This window comes from Pristiophorus japonicus, chromosome 23 (assembly GCF_044704955.1).
Source record: "Pristiophorus japonicus isolate sPriJap1 chromosome 23, sPriJap1.hap1, whole genome shotgun sequence".
Classification (NCBI taxonomy): domain Eukaryota; kingdom Metazoa; phylum Chordata; class Chondrichthyes; family Pristiophoridae; genus Pristiophorus; species Pristiophorus japonicus.
Window position 1 is genome coordinate 7,267,524 of NC_091999.1, and position 23,325 is coordinate 7,290,848.

At 47.2% G+C, this 23,325-nt stretch overlaps 1 protein-coding gene across 1 annotated transcript in view; it reads left to right on the top strand.

Moving 5' to 3' along the window:
• Positions 1-432: 432 nt before the first annotated feature.
• Positions 433-23,325, top strand: part of LOC139235710 (junctophilin-4-like) — a 43,523-nt gene continuing 20,630 nt past the window's right edge. The window contains exon 1 of the mRNA XM_070866750.1: positions 433-850. Coding sequence (XP_070722851.1) covers positions 433-850 — 418 coding nt within the window. The remainder of the gene's footprint in view (positions 851-23,325) is intronic.

Sequence of the window (23,325 nt, forward strand, 5' to 3'; positions counted from 1 at the left end):
CTCGGAGGAAAAATTGTTACTGTCGGAGAGAGAGAGGGATTCTCGGAGGAAGAATTGTTACTGTCGGAGAGAGAGAGGGATTCTCGGAGGAAGAATTGTTACTGTCGGAGAGAGAGAGAGAGGGATTCTCGGAGGAAGAATTGTTACTGTCGGAGAGAGAGTGGGTTCTTCGAGAAAGAATTGTTATCGTCGGAGCGTGAGAGGGATTCTCGGAGGAGAAATTGTTCCTGGCGGAGAGAGAGAGAGAGAGAGAGAGCGGGGTTCTTCGAAGAAGACATGTATTGACGGAGTGAACGAGAGGCTCCGGGGGAGGGAGCGAACGTTACTCCGAGAGGGAAACCCAGAGTGACTGGCCCTCGTCTTGCCCCGGCCTCGATTCTGCCAACGGAGGGGCGGGCGGGGGAGGGAGGGGGAGGGGCACCCAGCCCATGCATGTCCAGGAGAGGGAGGTTTGATTTTGACGATGGCGGCACTTACTGCGGAGACTGGCATGAGGGCAAGGCCCACGGTTACGGGGTGTGCCGGGGTCCGGGCAGGCAGGGGGAGTACAGCGGGGGCTGGGCCCTGGGGTTCGAGGCTCTGGGCGTCTACACCTCGCCTGGGGGCAGCGCTTACGCCGGGCAGTGGGGCCGGGGCAGCTGGCAGGGGCTGGGGGCCGAGCACCAGGCCGCCGGGGGGGGCGACACCGACGGGGATGACGGCGGCGGAGGAGGGAGTTACGCTGGAGAGTGGTCCCAGGGAGTGAGGGGCCCACTCGGGGTGCAGGAGGGGCCCGATGGCTCCAGGTACGAGGGGTCATGGAGCGGAGGAGCGCCGGACGGACACGGGACGGAGACCTACTCAGATGGGGGTAGGTGTTTCGTTGTGCGAGGGTGTGGGCCGTGGAGGTGGGGGGGGGGTTGGCGATGGAGGGAACACTGTCGCCTTACCTCCCGAAGAAACATGTGTGATTGAATGGCGCAATATGCTCGAGGGGCTGAATGGGCCTCCTCCTGTTTCTGTGTAACAGGCTCGAGGGGCTGAATGGGCCTCCTCCTGTTCCTGTGTAACAGCCTCGAGGGGCTGAATGGGCCTCCTCCTGTTCCTGTGTAACAGCCTCGAGGGGCTGAATGGGCCTCCTCCTGTTCCTGTGTAACAGCCTCGAGGGGCTGAATGGGCCTCCTCCTGTTCCTGTGTAACAGGCTCGAGGGGCTGAATGGGCCTCTTCCTGTTCCCGTGTAACAGGCTCGAGGGGCTGAATGGGCCTCCTCCTGTTCCTGTGTAACAGGCTCGAGGGGCTGAATGGTCCTCCTCCTGTTCCTGTGTAACAGGCTCGAGGGGCTGAATGGGCCTCTTCCTGTTCCCGTGTAACAGGCTCGAGGGGCTGAATGGCCTCCTCCAATTAAGAACATCAGAAATAGGAGCAGGAGTGGGCCATTCGGCCCCTCGAACCCGCTCCGCCATTTAATATGATCATGGCTGATCCGATCATGGACTCAGCTCCACTTCCCCGCCCGCTCCCCATAAACCTTCACTCCCTTATCGCTCAAAAATCTGTTTATCTCCACCTTAAATATATTCAATGACCCAGCCTCCACAGCTCTCTGGGGCAGAGAATTCCACAGGTTTACAACCCTCAGAGAGAAGAAATTTCTCCTCATCTCAGTTTAAAATCTTATTCTAAGATTATGCCCCCTAGTTCTAGTCTCCCCCATCAATGGAAACATCCTCTCTGCATCCACCTTGTCGAGCCCCCTCATAATCTGATACGTTTCGATAAGATCACCTCTCATTCTTCTGAACTCCAATGAGTAGAGGCCCAACCTCCTCAACCTTTCCTCATAAGTCAACCCCCTCATCCCCGGAATCAACCGAGTGAACCTTCTCTGAACTGCCTTCAAAGCAAGTATATCCTTTCGTAAATACGGAGACCAAAACTGCACGCAGTACTCCAGGTGTGGCCTCACCAATACCCTGTACAGTTGTAGCAGGACTTCTCTGCTTTTATACTCCATCCCCCTTGCAATAAAGGCCAGCATTTCTTTTGCCTTCCTGATCACTTGCTGTACCTGCATACTATTTGTGTTTAATGCACAAGGACCCCCAGGTCTCTCTGTACTGCAGCACTTTGCAATCTTCTCCATTTAAATAATAATTTGCTTTTCTATTTTTCCTGCCAAAGTGACCTCACATTTTCCCACATTATACTCAATCTTCCAAATTTTTGCCCACTCACTTAGGCGGTCCATATTCCTTTACAGATTTTGTGTATCCTCCTCACAACTTGCTTTCCCTCCCATCTTTGTATCATAAGCAAACTTGGCGACATTACACTTGGTCCCTTCTTCTAAGTCGTTAATATAGATTGTAAATAGTTGGGGCCCCAGCACTGATCCCTGCGGCACCCCACTAGTTACTGGTTGCCAACCAGAGAATGAACCATTTATCCCGACTCTCTGTTTTCTGTTAGTTAGCCAATCCTCTATCCATGCTAATATATTAGCCCCAACACCATGAACTTTTATCTTGTGCAGTAACCTTTAATGTGGCACCTTATCAAATGCCTTCTGGAAATCCAAATACACCACATCCACTGGTTCCCCTTTATCCACCCTGTTCATTACATTCTCAAATAACTTCAGCAAATTTGTCAAACATGATTTCCCCTTCATAAATCCATGCTGACTCTGCTTGATTGAATTATGATTTTCCAAATATCCAAATGTACTAATTTTGCAATTATTTTGTAATTAGTTTGAGATTAGTTTGTGATTTTCTGCACAGGAGGGCAGGAAAAAGAGTGGGAGAGCGATAGTAATAGGGGATTCAATTGTAAGGGGAATAGATAGGCGTTTCTGCGGTCGCAACCGAGACTCCAGGATTGCATGTTGCCTCCCTGGTGCAAGGGTCAAGGATGTCTCGGAGCAGGTGCAGGACATTCTGAAAAGGGAGGGTGAACAGCCAGTTGTCGTGGTGCACATAGGCACCAACGATATTGGTAAAAAAAAGGGATGAGGTCCTACAAGACGAATTTAGGGAGCTAGGAGCTAAATTAAAAAGTTGGACCTCAAAAGTAGTAATCTCAGGATTGCTACCTGTGCAACATGCTAGTCAGAGTAGGAATCGCAGGAAAGCTCAGATGAATATGTGGCTTGAGCAGTGGTGCAGCAGGGAGGGATTCAAATTCCTGAGGCATTGGGACCGGTTCTGGGGGAGGTGGGACCAGTACAATCCGGACGGTCTGCACCTGGGCAGGACCGGAATCAATGTCCTAGGGGGAGTGTTTGCTCGTGCTGTTGGGGAGGAGTTAAACTAATACGGCAGGGGGATGGGAACCTATGCAGGGAGACAGAGGGAAATAGAATGGGGGCAGAAGCAAAAGATAGAAAGAAGAAAAGCAAAAGTGGAGGGCAGAGAAACCGAAGGCAAAAAGCAAAAAGGGCCACATTGCAGCAAAATTCTAAAGGGGCAAAGTGTGTTAGAAAGACAAGCCTGAAGGTTCTGTGCCTCAATGCGAGGAGTATTCGGAATAAGGTGGATGAATTAACTGCGCAGATAGCAGTTAATGGATATGATGTAATTGGCATCGCGGAGACATGACTCCAGGGTGACCAAGGCTGGGAACTCAACATCCAGGAGTATTCAGCATTTAGGAAGGATAGGCAGAGAGGAAAAGGAGGTGGGGTGGCGTTGCTGGTTAAAGAGGAAATTAATGCAATAGTAAGGAGGGACATTAGCCTGGATGATGTGGAATCGGTAAGGGCGGAGCTGCGGAATACCAAGGGGCAGAAAACACTAGTGGGAGTTGTGTACAGACCACCAAACAGTAGTAGTGAGGTTGGGGACAGCATCAAACAAGAAATAAGGGATGCGTGCAATAAAGGTACAGCAGTTATCATGGGCGACTTTAATCTACATATTGATTGGGCTAACAATACTGGTAGCAATGCGGTGGAGGAGGATTTCCTGGAGTGTATTAGGGATGGTTTTCTGGACCAATATGTCGAGGAGCCAAGCAGGGAGTTGGCCATCCTAGACTGGGTGACATGTAATGAGAAGGGACTAATCTTGTTGTGCGAGGCCCCTTGGGGAACAGTGACCATAACATGGGAGAATTCTTTATTAGGATGGAGAGTGACACAGTTAATTCAGAAACTAGGGCCCTGAACTTAAGGAAAGGTAACTTCGATGGTATGAGGCGTGAATTGGCTAGAATAGACTGGCAAATGATACTTAAAGGGTTTGACGGTGAATAGGCAATGGCAAACATTTAAAGATCACATGGATGAACTTCAACAATTGTACATCCCTGTTTGGAGTAAAAAATAAAATGGGGAAGATGGCTCAACTGTGGCTAACAAGGGAAATTAAGGATAGTGTTAAATCCAAGGAAGAGTCATGTAAATTGGCCAGAAAAAGCAGAAAACCTGAGTACTGGGAGAAATTTAGAATTCAACAGAGGAGGACAAAGAGTTTAATTAAGAGGGGGAAAATAGAGTACGAGAGGAAGCTTGCCGGGAACATAAAAACTGACTGCAAAAGCTTCTATAAATATGTGAAGAGAAAAAGATTAGTGAAGACAAACGTAGGTCCCTTGCAGTCGGATTCAGGTGAATTTATAATGGGGAACAAAGAAATGGCAGACCAAGTGAACAAATACTTTGGTTCTGTCTTCACGACGGAAGACACAAATAACCTTCCGAAAGTACTAGGGGATCGAGGGTCTAGTGAGAAGGAGGAACTGAAGGATATCCTTATTAGGTGGGAAATTGTGTTTGGGAAATTGATGGGATTGAAAGGCCAATAAATCCCCTAGCTATGAAGGCCAACATACCATTTGCCCTCTTTACCGCCTGCTGTACCTACATGCCAACTTTCAGTGACTAATGTACCATGACACCCAGGTCTCATTGCACCTCCCCTTTTCCTAATCAGCAACCATTCAGATAATATTCTGTGTTCATGTTTTTGCCCCCAAAATGGATAACCTCACACTTATCTACATTATACTGCATCTGCCATGCATTAGCCACTCACTAACAAGATAGAGGCAGAGAGGTTGTTTCCACTGGTCGGGGAGACTAGAACTAGGGGGCACAGCCTCAAAATACGGGGGAGCCAATTTAAAACCGAGTTGAGAAGGAATTTCTTCTCCCAGAGGGTTGTGAATCTGTGGAATTCTCTGCCCAAGGAAGCAGTTGAGGCTAGCTCATTGAATGTATTCAAGTCACAGATAGATAGATTTTTAAGCAATAAGGGAATTAAGGGTTATGGGGAGCGGGCGGGTAAGTGGAGCTGAGTCCACGGCCAGATCAGCCATGATCTTGTTGAATTGCGGAGCAGGCTCGAGGGGCTAGATGGTCTACTCCTGTTCCTAATTCTTATGTTCTTATGTTCTTATAACCTGTCCAAGTCACCCTGCAGCCCCTTAGGATCCTCCTCACAGCTCACACCACCACCACCCAGCTTAGTGTCATTTGCAAACTTGGAGATGTTACATTCAATTCCTTCATCTAAATTATTAATGTATATTGTAAATAGCTGTGGTCCCAGCACTGAGCCCTGCGGCACCCCACTAGTCACTGCCTGCCATTCTGCAAATTTATCCCGACTCTCTGCTTCTGTCTGCCAACCAGTTCTCTATCCACATCAGTACATTACCCCCAATTCCATGCGCTTTAATTTTGCACACCAATCTCTTGTGTGGGACCTTGTCAAAAGCCTTTTGAAAGTCCAAATACACCACATCCACTGGTTCTCCCTTGTCCACTCGACTAGTTACATCCTCAAAGAATTCTAGAAGATTTGTCAAGCATGATTTCCCTTTCATAAATCCATGCTGACTTGGACCGATCCTGTCACTGCTTTTCCAAATGCGCTGCTATTACATCTTTAATAATTGATTCCAACATTTTCCCTACTACTGATGTCAGGCTATCCGGTCTATAATTACCCGTTTTCTCTCCCTCCTTTTTTTAAAAAGTGGGGTTACATTAGCTACCCTCCAGTCCATAGGAACTGATCCAGAGTCGATAGTCTGTTGGAAAATGATCACCAATGCATCCACTATTTCTAGGGCCACTTCCTTAAGTACTCTGGGATGCAGACTATCAGGCCCTGGGGATTTATCGGCCTTCAATCCCATCAATTTCCCTAACACAATTTCCTGACTAATAAGGATTTCCTTCCGTTCCTCCTTCTCACTAGACCCTCGGTCCCCTAGTATTTCCGGAAGTTTATTTGTGTCTTCCTTAGTGAAGACAGAACCAAAGTATTTGCTCAATTGGTCTGCCATTTCATTGTTCACCATTATAAATTCACCTGATTCTGACTACAAGGGACCTATGTTTGTCTTCACTAATCTTTTTCTCTTCACATATCTATAGAAGCTTTTGCAGTCAGTTTTTATGTTCCCAGCAAGCTTCCTCTCATACTCTATTTTCCCCCTCCTAATTAAACCCTTTGTCCTCTGCTGAATTCTAAATTTCTCCCAGTCCTCAGGTTTGCTGCTTTTTCTGGCCAATTTATATGCCTCTTCCTTGGATTTAACATTATCCTTAATTTCCCTTGTTAGCCACGGTTGAACCACCTTCCCCGTTTTATGTTTACTCCAGACAGGGATGTACAATTGTTGAAGTTCATCCATGTGATCTTTAAATGTTTGCCATTGCCTGTCCACCGTCAACCCTTTAAGTATCATTTGCCAGTCTATTCTAGCCTATTCACGCCTCATACCATCGAAGTTACCTTTCCTTAAGTTCAAGACCCTAGTCTCTGAATTAACTGTGTCACTGTCCATCTTAATAAAGAATTCTACCATATTATGGTCACTCTTCCCCAAGGGACCTCGCACAACAAGATTGCTAATTAGTCCTTTCTCATTACACATCACCCAGTCTCGGATGGCCAGCTCTCTGGTTGGTTCCTCGACATATTGGTCTAGAAAACCATCCCTAATACACTCCAGGAAATCCTCCTCCACCGCATTGCTACCAGTTTGGTTAGCCCAATCTATATGTAGATTAAAGTCGCCCATGATAACTACTGTACCTTTATTGCACACATCCCTTATTTCATGTTTGATGCTGTCCCCAACCTCACTACTACTGTTTGGTGGTCTGTACACAACTCCCACTAGCGTTTTCTGCCCTTTGGTATTCTGCAGCTCCACCCATACCGATTCCACATCATCCAGGCTAATGTCCCTCCTTCTATTGCATTAATTTCCTCTTTAACCAGCAACATCGCCTCCTTTTCCTCTCTGCCTATCCTTCCTAAATGTTGAATACCCCTGGCTGTTGAGTTCCCAGCTTTGGTCACCCTGGAGCCATGTCTCCGTGATGCCAATTACATCATATCCGTTAACTGCTGTCTGTGCAGTTAATTCATCCACCTTATTCCGAATACTCCTCACATTGAGGCACAGAGCCTTCAGGCTTGTCTTTTGAACACACTTTGCCCCTTTAGAATTTTGCTGTAATGTGGCCCTTTTTGTTTTTTGCCTTGGGTTTCTCTGCCCTCCACTTTTACTATTCTCCTTTCTATCTATTGGTTCTGCCCCCATTCTATTTCCCTCTGTCTCCCTGCATAGGTTCCCATCCCCCTGCCATATTAGTTTAACCCCTAACCAACAGCACTAGCAAACACTCCCCCTTGGACATTGGTTCCGGTCCTGCCCAGGTGCAGACCGTCCGGTTTGTACTGGTCCCACCTTCCCCAGAACCGGTTCCAATATCCCAGGAATTTGAATCCTTCCCTTCTGCACCACTGCTCAAGCCATGTATTCATCTGAGCTATCCTGCGATTCCTACTCTGACTCGCACGTGGCACTGGTAGCAATCCTGAGATAACTACTTTTGAGGTCCTACTTTTTAATTTAGCTCTCGAGCTCTCTAAATTCGTCTCATAGGACCTCATCCCATTTTTTCCTATATCCTTGGTACTTATATGCACCACGACAACTGGCTGTTCATCCTCCCTTTTCAGAATGCCCGGCACCCTCTCCGAGACATCCTTGACCCTTGCACCAGGGAGGCAACGTACCATCCTGGAGTCTCGGTTGCGGCCGCAGAAACGCCTATCTATTCCCCTTACAATTGAATCCCCTATCACTATCGCTCTCCCACTCTTTTTCCTGCCCTCCTGTGCAGCAGAGCCAGCCACGGTGCCATGAACTTGGCTGCTGCTGCCCTCCCCTGATGAGCCATCCCCCTCAACAGTACCCAAAGCGGTGTGTCTGTTTTGCAGGGGGATGACCGCAGGGGACCCCTGCACTACCTTCCTTGCACTGCTCTTCCTATCGGTCTTCCATTCCCTATTTGGCTGTGTACCCTTTCCCTGCGGTAAGACCAACTCGCTAAATGTGCTATTCACGTCATTCTCAGCATCGTGGATGCTCCAGAGTTCATCCACCCACGGCTCCAGTGCTGCAATGCGGTCTGTCAGGAGCTGCAGGCGGATACACTTCCCGCACACGTAGTCGTCAGGGACACTGGAAGCGTCCCTGACTTCCGACATGATACAGGAGGAGCATAACACCCGACCGAGCTCTCCTGCCATGACTTAACCCTCAGATACACTTAAATTGGAAACAACAATGCTAAATGTTATTTACTGATAGAGAAAAGAAAAAAGAAAAGCTACTCACCAATCACCAGCCAATGACTTACCCCCTTGGCTGTGACATCACCTTTCAATTTCTTTCTATTTCTTTTTTGCCTTCTCCCTGCAGCTGTGCCAGTAGGCCTCTTGACCTCCCGCTAGGCCTCTTGTAGGCCTCTCGAGCACGGACTCCCGCCTCTTGGACTGCCGCTGCCTCTTGACCTCCCGCTAGGCCTCTTGTAGGCCTCTCGCCCACGGACTCCCGCCTCCTCGACTGCCGCTGCCTCTTGACCTCCCGCTAGGCCTCTTGTAGGCCTCTCGACCTCCCGCTAGGCCTCTTGTAGGCCTCTCGAGCACGGACTCCCGCCTCTTGGACTGCCGCTGCCTCTCGACCTCCCGCTAGGCCTCTTGTAGGCCTCTCGCCCACGGACTCCCGCCTCCTCGACTGCAGCACTTTGCAATTTTTCTTTATTTAAATTATAATTTGCTTTTTCTACTTTTTCTGCCAAAGTGGATAACCTCACATTTTCCCACATTATACTCCATCTCCCAAATGTTTGCCCACTCACTTAGCCTGTCTATAATCCCTTTGCAGATTTTTTGTGTCCTCACAATTTGCTTTCCTACCCATCTTTGTACTATCAGCAAACCTGGCTACATTACACTCCGTCCCTTCACCCAAATCATTGATATAGATTATAAATAGTTGGGGTCCCAGCACTGATCCCTGCGGCATCCCACCAGTCACTGTTTGCCAACCAGAAAATGACCCATTTATCCCAACTCTCTGTTTTCTGTTCGTTAGCCAATCCTCTATCCATGCTAATATATTACCCCCAACCCCGTGAACTTTTATCTTGTGCAGTCACCTTTTATGTGGCACCTTGTCAAATGCCTTCTGGAAATCCAAATACACCACATCTACTGGTTCCCCTTTATCCACCCTGTTCGTTGCAGATGGGATTGGGATGGGATTGGGATTAATTTGAATTAGTTGTGGATTGGGATTAGATTCGTAGAATCATCGAAATTTACAGCAGGGAAGGAGGCCATTCGGCCCATCGTGTCCGTGCCGGCCGACCAAGAGCTACCCGGCCTAATCCCACTTTCCCGCTCTGGGTCCGGAGCCCTGTAGGTTACGGCACTTCAGGTGCACATCCAAATGTGGTGAGGGTTTCTGCCTCTACCCCCCTTTCAGGCTGTGAGTTCCCCCCCAGACCCCCACCACCCTCTGGGTGAAGACATTTCTCCTCAAATCCCCTCTAAACCTCCCCTCAATTACTTTCAATCTCTGCCCCCTGGTTGTTGACCCCTCTGCCCAGGGAAACAGGTCCGTCCTATCCACTCTATCCAGGCCCCTCATCATTTTATACACCTCAATCAGCTCTCCCCTCAGCCTCCTCTGTTCCAAGGAAAACAACCCCAGCCTATCCAATCTTTCCTCATCGCTAAAATTCTCCAGTCCCGGCAACATCCTGGTAAATCTCCTCTGCACCCTCTCCAGTGCAACATCCTGGTAAATCTCCTCTGTACCCTCTCCAGTGCAACATCCTGGTAAATCTCCTCTGTACCCTCTCCAGTGCAACATCCTGGTAAATCTCCTCTGTACCCTCTCCAGTGCAATCACATCCTTCCTGTAATGTGGTGACCAGAACTGTGCACGCAGTACTCCAGCTGTGGCCTAACCAGTGTTTTATACAGTTCAAGCAGAACCCTCCCTGCTCTTGTATTCCATGTCTCGGCTAATAAAGGCAAGTATTCCGCATGCCTTCTTAACCACCTTATCTATCTGGCCTGCTACCTTCAGGGATCTGTGGACCTGCACTCCCAGGTCCCTCTGTTCCTTGACACTTCTCAGTTTCCTACCATTTAATGTGTATTCCCTCGCCTTGTTAGCCCTCCCCAAATGCATTACCTCAGGGAGTGAAGGGTTATGGGGAGCGGGCGGGAAGTGGAGCTGAGTCCATGATCAGATCAGCCATGATCTTATGGAATGGCGGAGCAGGCTCGAGGGGCCGTATGGCCTACTCCTGTTCCTATTTCTTATATTCTGATGGTCTCACACGTCTCAGGATTGAATTCCATTTGCCACTGTTGCGTCCACCTGACCCGTTCAATCATATCTTCCTGTATTGCTATAAATTTCTGTGATTCTATGGAGTGGGATTAGATGGGGATGGGATTAGAATTGATTTGGGGATTGGAGTTGTATTGCATTGTGTTTATAATTGGATTGGGATTAGTTGGGGATTCGGGATTAGTCGGTAAATTGCTTTAGGATTGATTTGGGATTATCTGGCGATTTGCAACCAGGTCTGATTTGGGATGAATTGTGGAACAGGACTGATTTAGGATTAACATAGAAACATAGAAACATAGAAAATAGGTGCATGAGTAGGCCATTCGGCCCTTCGAGCCTGCACCACCATCAATAAGATCATGGCTGATCATTCCCCTTTCCTGCTTTCTCTCCATACCCCTTGATCCCTTTAGCCGTAAGGGCCATATCTAACTCCCTCTTGAATATATCCAACGAACTGGCTTCTCACAACTCTCTGCGGTAGGGAATTCCACAGGTCAACAACTCTCTGAGTGAAGAAGTTTCTCCTCATCTCGGTCCTAAATGGCTTACCCCTTATCCTTACACTGTGTCCCCTGGTTCTGGACTTCCCCAACATCGGGAACATTCTTCCTGCATCTAACCTGTCCAATCCCATCAGAATTTTAGATGTTTCTATGAGATCCCCTCTCATTCTTCTAAACTCCAGTGAATAAATAAGAACATAAGAACATAAGAATTAGGAACAGGAGTAGGCCATCTAGCCCCTCGAGCCTGCTCCGCCATTCAACAAGATCATGGCTGATCTGGCCGTGGACTCAGCTCCACTTACCCGCCCTCTCCCCATAACCCTTAATTCCCTTATTGCTTAAAAATCTATCTATCTTTGACTTGAAAACGTTCAATGAGCTAGCCTCAACTGCTTCCTTGGGCAGAGAATTCCACAGATTCACAACCCTCTGGGAGAAGAAATTCCTTCTCAACTCGGTTTTAAATTGGCTCCTCCGTATTTTGAGGCTGTGCCCCCTAGTTCTAGTCTCCCCCACCAATGGAAACAACCTCTCTGCCTCTATCTTGTCTATCCCTTTCATGATTTTAAATGTTTCTATAAGATCACCCCTCATCCTTCTGAACTCCAACGAGTAAAGACCCAGTCTACTCAATCTATCATCATAAGGTAACCCCCTCATCTCCGGAATCAGCCTAGTGAATCGTCTCTGTACCCCCTCCAAAGCTAGTATTTCCTTCCTTAAGTAAGGTGACCAAAACTGCACGCAGTACTCCAGGTGCGGCCTCACCAATACCCTGTACAGTTGCAGCAGGACCTCCCTGCTTTTGTACTCCATCCCTCTCGCAATGAAGGCCAACATTCCATTCGGCTTCCTGATTACCTGCTGCACCTGCAAACTAACTTTTTGGGATTCATGCACAAGGATCCCCAGGTCCCTCTGCACCGCAGCATGTTGTAATTTCTCCCCATTCAAATAATATTCCCTTTTACTGTTTTTTTTCCCCCAAGGTGGATGACCTCACACTTTCCAACATTGTATTCCATCTGCCAAACCTTAGCCCATTCGCTTAACCTATCCAAATCTCCTTGTAGCCTCTCTGAGTCCTCTACACAACCCGCTTTCCCACTAATCTTAGTGTCATCTGCAAATTTTGTTACACTACACTCTGTCTCCTCCTCTAGGTCATCTATGTATATTGTAAACAGTTGTGGTCCCAGCACTGATCCCTGTGGCACACCACTAACCACTGATTTCCAACCGGAAAAGGACCCATTTATCCCGACTCTCTGCTTTCTGTTCGCCAGCCAATTTTCTATCCATGCTAATACATTTCCTCTGACTCCGCGTACCTTTATCTTCTGCAGTAACCTTTTGTGTGGCACCTTATCGAATGCCTTTTGGAAATCTAAATACACCACATCCATCGGTACACCTCTATCCACCATGCTCATTATATCCTCAAAGAATTCCAGTAAATTAGTTAAACATGATTTCCCTTTCATGAATCCATGTTGCGTCTGCTTGATTGCACTATTCCTATCCAGATGTCCTGCTATTTCTTCCTTAATGATAGTTTCAAGCATTTTCCCCACTACAGATGTTAAACTAACCGGCCTATAGTTATCTGCCTTTTGCCTACCCCCTTTTTTAAACAGAAGCATTACATTAGCTGCTCTCCAATCCACTGGTACCTCCCCAGAGTCCAGAGAATTTTGGTAGATTATAACAAATGCATCTGCTATAACTTCCGCCATCTCTTTTAATACCCTGTGATGCATTTCATCAGGACCAGGGGACTTGTCTACCTTCAGTCCCATTAGTCTGTCCAGCACTACCCCGCTAGTGATAGTGATTGTCTCAAGGTGCTCCCTTCCCACATTCCTATGACCAGCAATTTTTGGCATGGTTTTTGTGTCTTCCACTGTGAAGACGGAAGCAAAATAATTGTTTAAGGTCTCAGCCATTTCCACATTTCCCATTATTAAATCCCCCTTTTCATCTTCTAAGGGACCAACATTTACTTTAGTCACTCTTTTCCGTTTTATATATCTGTAAAAGCTTTTACTATCTGTTTTTATGATTTGCGTAAGTTTACCTTCGTAATCTATCTTCCCTTTCTTTATTGCTTTTTTAGTCATTCTTTGCTGTTGCTTAAAATCTTCCCAATCCTCTAGTTTCCCACTAACCTTGGCCACCTTATACGCATTGGTCTTTGATTTGATACTTTCCTTTATTTCCTTGGTTATCCACGGCTGGTTATCTCTTCTCTTGCCGCCCTTCTTTTTCACTGGAATATATTTTTGTTGCGCATTATGAAAGAGCTCCTTAAAAGTCCTCCACTGTTCCTCAATTGTGCCACAGTTTAGTCCTTGTTTCCAGTCTACTTTAGCCAACTCTGCCCTCATCCCACTGTAGTCCCCTTTGTTTATGCATAGTACGCTCGTTTCTGACACAATCCTCAATCTGTATTACAAATTCAACCATACTGTGATCACTCATTCCGAGAGGATCTTTTACGAGGAGATCGTTTATTTTTCCTGTCTCATTACACAGGACCAGATCTAAGATAGCTTGCTCCCTTGTAGGCTCTGTTACATACTGTTCTAAGAAACAATCCCATATGCATTCTATGAATTCCTCCTCCAGGCTACCCCGTGCGATTTGATTTGACCAATCGATATGTAGGTTAAAATCCCCCATAACTACTGCCGTTCCTTTTTCACATGCCTCCATTATTCCCTTAATTATTGCCCGCCCCACCATGAAGTTATTATTTGGGGGCCTATAAACTACGCCGACCAGTGACTTTTTCCCCTTACTATCTCTAATCTCCACCCACAATGATTCAATATTTTGTTCATTGGAGCCAATATCATCTCTCACAACTGCCCTGATATCATCCCTTATTAACAGAGCTGCCCCACCTCCCTTCCCTTCCTGCCTATCTTTCCGAATCGTCAGATACCCCTGTATGTTTAATTCCCAGTCCTGACCACCTTGCAACCATGTCTCTGTAATGGCCACCAAATCATACCCATTTGTAATGATTTGTGCCGTCAACTCATTTACTTTATTTCTAATGCTGCGTGCATTTAGGTAGAGTGTTTTCATCCTAGTTTTTAAACCATGATTTTTAGTTTTTACCCCTCCTGCAGCCCTTTTATATTCAGTGGCCCTTTTTGTTTCTTGCCTTTGGTTTCTTTGCCCTCCACTTTTACTCATCTCTTTTCTGTCTTTTGTTTTTGTCTCCTTTTTGTTTCCCTCTGTCTCCCTGCATTGGTTCCCATCCCCCTGCCATATTAGTTTAACTCCTCACCAACAGCACTAGCAAACACTCCCCCTAGGACATTGGTTCCGTTCCTGCCCAAGTGCAGACCGTCCGGTTTGTACTGGTCCCACCTCCCCCAGAACCTGTTCCAATGCCCCACGAATTTGAATCCCTCCCTGCTGCACCACTGCTCAAGCCACGTATTCATCTGTGCTATCCTGCGATTCCTACTCTGACTAGCACGTGGCACTGGTAGCAATCCCGAGATTACTACTTTTGAGGTCCTACTTTTTAATTTAACTCCTAGCTCCTTAAATTCGTCTCATAGGACCTTATCCCTTTTTTTACCTATGTCGTTGGTACCAATGTGCACCACGACAACTGGCTGTTCTCCCTCCCTTTTCAGAATGTCCTGCACTCGCTCGGAGACATCCTTGACCCTTGCACCAGGAAGGCAACATACCATCCTGGAGTCTCGATTGTGGCCGCAGAAACGCCTATCTATTCCCCTTATGATTGAATCCCCTATCATTAGCGCTCTCCCACTCTTTTTTATGCCCTCCTGTACAACAGAGCCAGCCACGGTGCCATGAACTTGGCTGCTGTTGCTCTCCCCGAATGAGTCATCTCCCTCAACAGCACTCAAAGCAGTGTATCTGTTTTGCAGGGGGATGACCAGATGGGACCCCTGCACTACCTTCTTTGTACTACTCTTCCTGTTAAGTATAAAGGCCCAGTTGATCCAGTCTCTCCTCATATGTCAATCCTGCCATCCCGGGAATCAGTCTGGTGAACCTTCGCTGCATTCCCTCAATAGCAAGAACGTCCTTCCTCAGATTAGGAGACCAAAACTAAACACAATATTCTAAGTGAGGCCTCACCAAGGCCCTGTACAACTGCAGTAAGACCTCCCTGCTCCTATACTCAAATCCCCCAGCTATGAAGGCCAACATACCATTTGCCTGCTGTACCTGCATGCCAACTTTTAATGACTGATGTACCATGACACCCAGGTCTCGTTGCACCTCCCCTTTTCATAATCTGCCGCTATTCAGATAATATTCTGCCTTCGTGTTTTTGCCACCAAAGTGGATAACTTCACATTTATCCACATTATACTGCATCTGCCATGCATTTGCCCACTCACCTAACCTGTCCAAGTCACCCTGCAGCCTCTTAGCATCCTCCTCACAGCTCACACCGCCACCCAGCTTAGTGTCATCTGCAAACTTGGAGATATTACACTCAATTCCTTCATCTAAATCATTAATGTATATTGTAAATAGCTGGGGTCCCAGCACTGAGCCCTGCGGTACCCCACTAGTCACTGCCTGCCATTCTGAAAAGGACCCGTTTATCCCAACTCTCTGCTTCCTGTCTGCCAACCAATTCTCTATCCACGTCAGTACATTACCCCCAATACCATGTGCTTTAATTTTGCACACTAACCTCTTGTGTGGGACCTTGTCAAAAGCCTTTTGAAAGTCTAAATACACCACATCCACTGGTTCTCCCTTGTCCACTCTGCTAGTTACATCCTCAAAAAATTCCAGAAGATTTGTCAAGCATGATTTCCTTTTCATAAATCCATGCTGACTTGGACCGATCCTGTCACTGCTTTCCAAATGCACTGCTATTACATCTTTAATAATTGATTCCAGCATTTTCCCCACTACTGATGTCAGGCTAACCGGTCTATAATTACCCGTTTTCTCTCTCCCTTCTTTTTTAAAAAGTGGTGTTACATTAGCTACCCTCCAGTCCATAGGAACTGATCCAGAGTCGATAGATTGTTGGAAAATAATCACTAATGCATCCATTATTTCTAGGGCCACTTCCTTAAGTACTCTGGGCTGCAGACTATTAGGCCCCAGGGATTTATCGGCCTTCAATCCCATCAATTTCCCTAACACAATTTCCTGCCTAATAAAGATTTCCTTCAGTTCCTCCTTCTCGCTAGACCCTCGGTCCCCTAGTATTTCCTTAGTGAAGACAGAACCAAAGTATTTGTTTAACTGGTCTGCCATTTCTTTGTTCACCATTATAAATTCACCTGATTCTGACTGCATGGGACCTACGTTTGTCTTCACTAATCTTTTTCTCTTCACATATCTATAGAAGCTTTTGCAGTCAGTTTTTATGTTCCCAGCAAGCTTCCTCTCATACTCTATTTTCCCCCTCCTAATTAAACCCTTTGTCCTCCTCTGCTGAATTCTAAATTTCTCCCAGTCCTTAGGTTTGCTGCTTTTTCTGGCCAATTTATATGCCTTTTCCTTGGATTTAACACTATCCTTAATTTCCCTTGTTAGCCACGGTTGAACCACCTTCCCCGTTTTATTTTTACTCCAGACAGGGATGTACAATTGTTGAAGTTCATCCATGTGATCTTTAAATTTTTGCCATTGTCTATCCACCGTCAACCCTTTAAGTATCATTTGCCAGTCTATTCTAGCCTATTCACGTCTCATACCATCGAAGTTACCTTTCCTTAAGTTCAGGACCCTAGTCTCTGAATTAACTGTGTCACTCTCCATCTTAATAAAGAATTCTACCATATTATGGTCACTCTTCCCCAAGGGACCTCGCACAACAAGATTGCTAATTAGTCCTTTCTCATTACACATCACCCAGTCTCGGATGGCCAGCTCTCTGGTTGGTTCCTCGACATATTGGTCTAGAAAACCATCCCTAATGCACTCCAGGAAATCATCCTCCACCGCATTGCTACCAGTTTGGTTAGCCCAATGAATATGTAGATTAAAGTCGCCCATGATAACTACTGTACCTTTATTGCACACATCCCTTATTTCATGTTTGATGCTGTCCCCAACCTCACTACTACTGTTTAGTGGTCTGTACACAACTCCCACTAGCGTTTTCTGCCCTTTGGTATTCTGCAGCTTCACCCATACCGATTCCACATCATCCAGGCTAATGTCCCTCCTTCTATTGCATTAATTTCCTCTTTAACCAGCAACATCGCCTCCTTTTCCTCTCTGCCTATCCTTCCTAAATGTTGAATACCCCTGGCTGTTGAGTTCCCAGCCTTGGTCACCCTGGAGCCATGTCTCCGTGATGCCAATTACATCATATCCGTTAACTGCTGTCTGCGCAGTTAATTCATCCACCTTATTCCGAATACTCCTCACATTGAGGCACAGAGTCTTCAGGCTTGTCTTTTGAACATACTTTGCCCCTTTAGAATTTTGCTGTAATGTGGCCCTTTTTGTTTTTTGCCTTGGGTTTCTCTGCCCTCCACTTTTACTATTCTCCTTTCTATCTATTGCTTCTGCCCCCATTCTATTTCCCTCTGTCTCCCTGCATAGGTTCCCATCCCCCTGCCATATTAGTTTAACTCCTCCCCAACAGCACTAGCAAACACTCCCCTGAGGACATTGGTTCCGGTCCTGCCCAGGTGCAGACCGTCCGGTTTGTACTGGTCCCACCTTCCCCAGAACCGGTTCCAATATCCCAGGAATTTGAATCCCTCCCTTCTGCACCACTGCTCAAGCCACGTATTCATCTGAGCTATCCAGCGATTCCTACTCTGACTCGCACGTGGCACTGGTAGCAATCCTGAGATAACTACTTTTGAGGTCCTACTTTTTAATTTAGCTCCTAGCTCTCTAAATTCGTCTCGTAGGACCTCATCCCATTTTTTCCTATATCCTTGGTACTTATATGCACCACGACAACTGGCTGTTCACCCTCCCTTTTCAGAATTCCCGGCACCCTCTCCGAGACATCCTTGACCCTTGCACCAGGGAGGCAACGTACCATCCTGGAGTCTCGGTTGCGGCCGCAGAAACGCCTATCTATTCCCCTTACAATTGAATCCCCTATCACTATCGCTCTCCCACTCTTTTTCCTGCCCTCCTGTGCAGCAGAGCCAGCCATGGTGCCATGAACTTGGCTGCTGCTGCCCTCCCCTGATGAGCCATCCCCCTCAACAGTACCCAAAGCGGTGTATCTGTTTTGCAGGGGGATGACCGCAGGGGACCCCTGCACTACCTTCCTTGCACTGCTCTTCCTGTCGGTCACCCATTCCCTATTTGGCTGTGTACCCTTTCCCTGCGGTAAGACCAACTCGCTAAATGTGCTATTCACGTCATTCTCAGCATCGTGGATGCTCCAGAGTTCATCCACCCACAGCTCCAGTGCCGCAACGCGGTCTGTCAGGAGCTGCAGGCGGATACACTTCCCGCACACGTAGTCGTCAGGGACACTGGAAGCGTCCCTGACTTCCGACATGGTACAGGAGGAGCATAACACGTGTCCGAGCTCTCCTGCCATGACTTAACCCTTAGATACACTTAAATTGGAAACAACAATGCTAAATGTTATTTACTGATAGAGAAAAGAAAAAAGAAAAGCTACTCACCAATCACCAGCCAATGACTTACCCCCTTGGCTGTGACATCACCTTTCAATTTCTTTCCACTTCTTTTTTGCCTTCTCCCTGCAGCTGTGCCAGTAGGCCTCTTGACCTCCCGCTAGGCCTCTTGTAGGCCTCTCGAGCACGGACTCCCGCCTCTTGGACTGCCGCTGCCTCTCGACCTCCCGCTAGGCCTCTTGTAGGCCTCTCGCCCACGGACTCCCGCCACTTGGACTGCCGCTGCCTCTCGACCTCCCGCTAGGCCTCTTGTAGGCCTCTCGAGCACGGACTCCCGCCTCTTGGACTGCCGCTGCCTCTCGACCTCCCGCTAGGCCTCTTGTAGGCCTCTCGAGCACGGACTCCCGCCTCTTGGACTGCCGCTGCCTCTCGACCTCCCGCTAGGCCTCTTGTAGGCCTCTCGACCTCCCGCTAGGCCTCTTGTAGGCCTCTCGCCCACGGACTCCCGCCTCCTCAACTGCAGCACTTTGCAATTTTTCTTTATTTAAATTATAATTTGCTTTTTCTACTTTTTCTGCCAAAGTGGATAACCTCACATTTTCCCACATTATACTCCATCTCCCAAATGTTTGCCCACTCACTTAGCCTGTCTAGAATCCCTTTGCAGATTTTTTGTGTCCTCACAATTTGCTTTCCTACCCATCTTTGTACTGTCAGCAAACCTGGCTACATTACACTCCGTCCCTTCACCCAAATCATTGATATAGATTATAAATAGTTGGGGTCCCAGCACTGATCCCTACGGCACCCCACCAGTCACTGTTTGCCAACCAGAAAATGACCCATTTATCCCAACTCTCTGTTCTCTGTTAGTTCGCCAATCCTCTATCCATGCTAATATATTACCCCCAACCCCGTGAACTTTTATCTTGTGCAGTAACCTTTGATGTGGCACCTTGTCAAATGCCTTCTGGAAATCCAAATACACCACATCTACTGGTTCCCCTTTATCCACCCTGTTCGTTGCAGATGGGATTGGGATGGGATTGGGATTAATTTGGGATTAGTTGTGGATTGGGATTAGATTCGTAGAATCATCAAAATTTACAGCAGGGAAGGAGGCCATTCGGCCCATCGTGTCCGTGCCGGCCGACCAAGAGCTACCCGGCCTAATCCCACTTTCCCGCTCTGGGTCCGGAGCCCTGTAGGTTACGGCACTTCAGGTGCACATCCAAATGTGGTGAGGGTTTCTGCCTCTACCCCCCTTTCAGGCCGTGAGTTCCCCCCCAGACCCCCACCACCCTCTGGGTGAAGACATTTCTCCTCAAATCCCCTCTAAACCTCCCCCCAATTACTTTCAATCTCTGCCCCCTGGTTGTTGACCCCTCTGCCCAGGGAAACAGGTCCGTCCTATCCACTCTATCCAGGCCCCTCATCATTTTATACACCTCAATCAGGTCTCCCCTCAGCCTCCTCTGTTCCAAGGAAAACAACCCCAGCCTATCCAATCTTTCCTCATCGCTAAAATTCTCCAGTCCCGGCAACGTCCTGGTAAATCTCCTCTGTACCCTCTCCAGTGCAACATCCTGGTACATCTCCTCTGTACCCTCTCCAGTGCAACATCCTGGTAAATCTCCTCTGTACCCTCTCCAGTGTAACATCCTGGTAAATCTCCTCTGTACCCTCTCCAGTGCAACATCCTGGTAAATCTCCTCTGTACCCTCTCCAGTGCAACATCCTGGTAAATCTCCTCTGTACCCTCTCTAGTGCAACATCCTGGTAAATCTCCTCTGTACCCTCTCCAGTGCAACATCCTGGTAAATCTCCTCTGTACCCTCTCCAGTGCAATCACATCCTTCCTGTAATGTGGTGACCAGAACTGTGCACGCAGTACTCCAGCTGTGGCCTAACCAGTGTTTTATACAGTTCAAGCAGAACCCTCCCTGCTCTTGTATTCCATGCCTCGGCCAATAAAGGCAAGTATTCCGTATGCCTTCTTAACCACCTTATCCACCTGGCCTGCTACCTTCAGAGATCTGTGGACCTGCACTCCCAGGTCCCTCTGTTCCTCGACACTTCTCAGTTTCCTACCATTTAATGTGTATTCCCTCGCCTTGTTAGCCCTCCCCAACTGCATTACCTCAGGGAGTGAAGGGTTATGGGGAGCGGGCGGGAAGTGGAGCTGAGTCCATGATCAGATCAGCCATGATCTTATGGAATGGCGGAGCAGGCTCGAGGGGCCGTATGGCCTACTCCTGTTCCTATTTCTTATATTCTGATGGTCTCACACGTCTCAGGATTGAATTCCATTTGCCACTGTTGCGTCCACCTGACCCGTTCAATCATATCTTCCTGTATTGCTATAAATTTCTGTGATTCTCTGGAGTGGGATTAGATGGGGATGGGATTAGAATTGATTTGGGGATTGGAGTTGTATTGCATTGTGTTTATAATTGGATTGGGATTAGTTGGGGATTCGGGATTAGTCGGTAAATTGCTTTAGGATTGATTTGGGATTATCTGGCGATTTGCAACCAGGTCTGATTTGGGATGAATTGTGGAACAGGACTGATTTAGGATTAACATAGAAACATAGAAACATAGAAAATAGGTGCAGGAGTAGGTCATTCGGCCCTTCGAGCCTGCACCACCATCAATAAGATTATGCTGATCATTCCCCTTTCCTGCTTTCTCTCCATACCCCTTGATCCCTTTAGCCGTAAGGGCCATATCTAACTCCCTCTTGAATATATCCAATGAACTGGACTCAACAACTTTCTGCAGCAGGGAATTCCACAGGTTAACAATTCTCTGAGTGAAGAAGTTTCTCCTCATCTCAGTCCTAAATGGCTTACCCCTTATCCTTAGACTGTGTCCCCTGATTCTGGACTTCCCCAACATCGGGAACATTCTTCCTGCATCTAACCTGTCCAGTCCCATCAGAATTTTAGATGTTTCTATGAGATCCCCTCTCATTCTTCTAAACTCCAGTGTATAAATAAGAACATAAGAACATAAGAATTAGGAACAGGAGTAGGCCATCTAGCCCCTCGAGCCTGCTCCGCCATTCAATAAGATCATGGCTGATCTGGTCGTGGACTCAGCTCCACTTACCCGCCCTCTCCCCGTAACCCTTAATTCCCTTATTGCTTAAAAATCTATCTATCTTTGACTTGAAAACGTTCAATGAGCCAGCCTCAACTGCTTCCTTGGGCAGAGAATTCCACAGATTCACAACCCTCTGGGAGAAGAAATTCCTTCTCAACTCGGTTTTAAATTGGCTCCTCCGTATTTTGAGGCTGTGCCCCCTAGTTCTAGTCTCCCCCACCAATGGAAACAACCTCTCTGCCTCTATCTTGTCTATCCCTTTCATTATTTTAAATGTTTCTATCAGATCACCCCTCATCCTCTGAACACCAAGGAGTAAAGACGCAGTCTACTCAATCTATCATCATAAGGTAACCCCCTCATCTCCGGAATCAGCCTAGTGAATCGTCTCTGTACCCCCTCCAAAGCTAGTATATCCTTCCTTAAGTAAGGTGACCAAAACTGCACGCAGTACTCCAGGTGCGGCCTTATACAGTTGCAGCAGGACCTCCCTGCTTTTGTACTCCATCCCTCTCGCAATGAAGGCCAACTTTCCATTCGCCTTCCTGATTACCTGCTGCACCTGCAAACTAACCTTTTGGGATTCATGCACAAGGACCCCCAGGTCCCTCTGCACCGCAGCATGTTGTAATTTCTCCCCATTCAAAAAATATTTCCTTTTACTGTTTTTTTTCCCAAGGTGGATGACCTCACACTTTCCGACATTGTATTCCATCTGCCAAACCTTAGCCCATTCGCTTAACCTATCCAAATCTCCTTGCAGCCTCTCTGTGTCCTCTACACAACCCGCTTTCCCACTAATCTTAGTGTCATCTGCAAATTTTGTTACACTACACTCTGTCCCCTCCTCTAGGTCATCTATGTATATTGTAAACAGTTGTGGTCCCAGCACCGATCCCTGTGGCACACCACTAACCACCGATTTCCAACCGGAAAAGGACCCATTTATCCCGACTCTCTGCTTTCTGTTCGCCAGCCAATTTTCTATCCATGCTAATACATTTCCTCTGACTCCGCGTACCTTTATCTTCTGCAGTAACCTTTTGTGTGGCACCTTATCGAATGCCTTTTGGAAATCTAAATACACCACATCCATCGGTACACCTCTATCCACCATGCTCGTTATATCCTCAAAGAATTCCAGTAAATTAGTTAAACATGATTTCCCTTCATGAATCCATGTTGCGTCTGCTTGATTGCACTATTCCTATCCAGATGTCCCGCTATTTCTTCCTTAATGATAGCTTCAAGCATTTTCCCCACTACAGATGTTAAACTAACCGGCCTATAGTTATCTGCCTTTTGCCTGCCCCCTTTTTTAAACAGAGGCGTTACATTAGCTGCTTTCCAATCCACTGGTACCTCCCCAGAGTCCAGAGAATTTTGGTAGATTATAACGAATGCATCTGCTATAACTTCCGCCATCTCTTTTAATACCCTGGGATGCATTTCATCAGGACCAGGG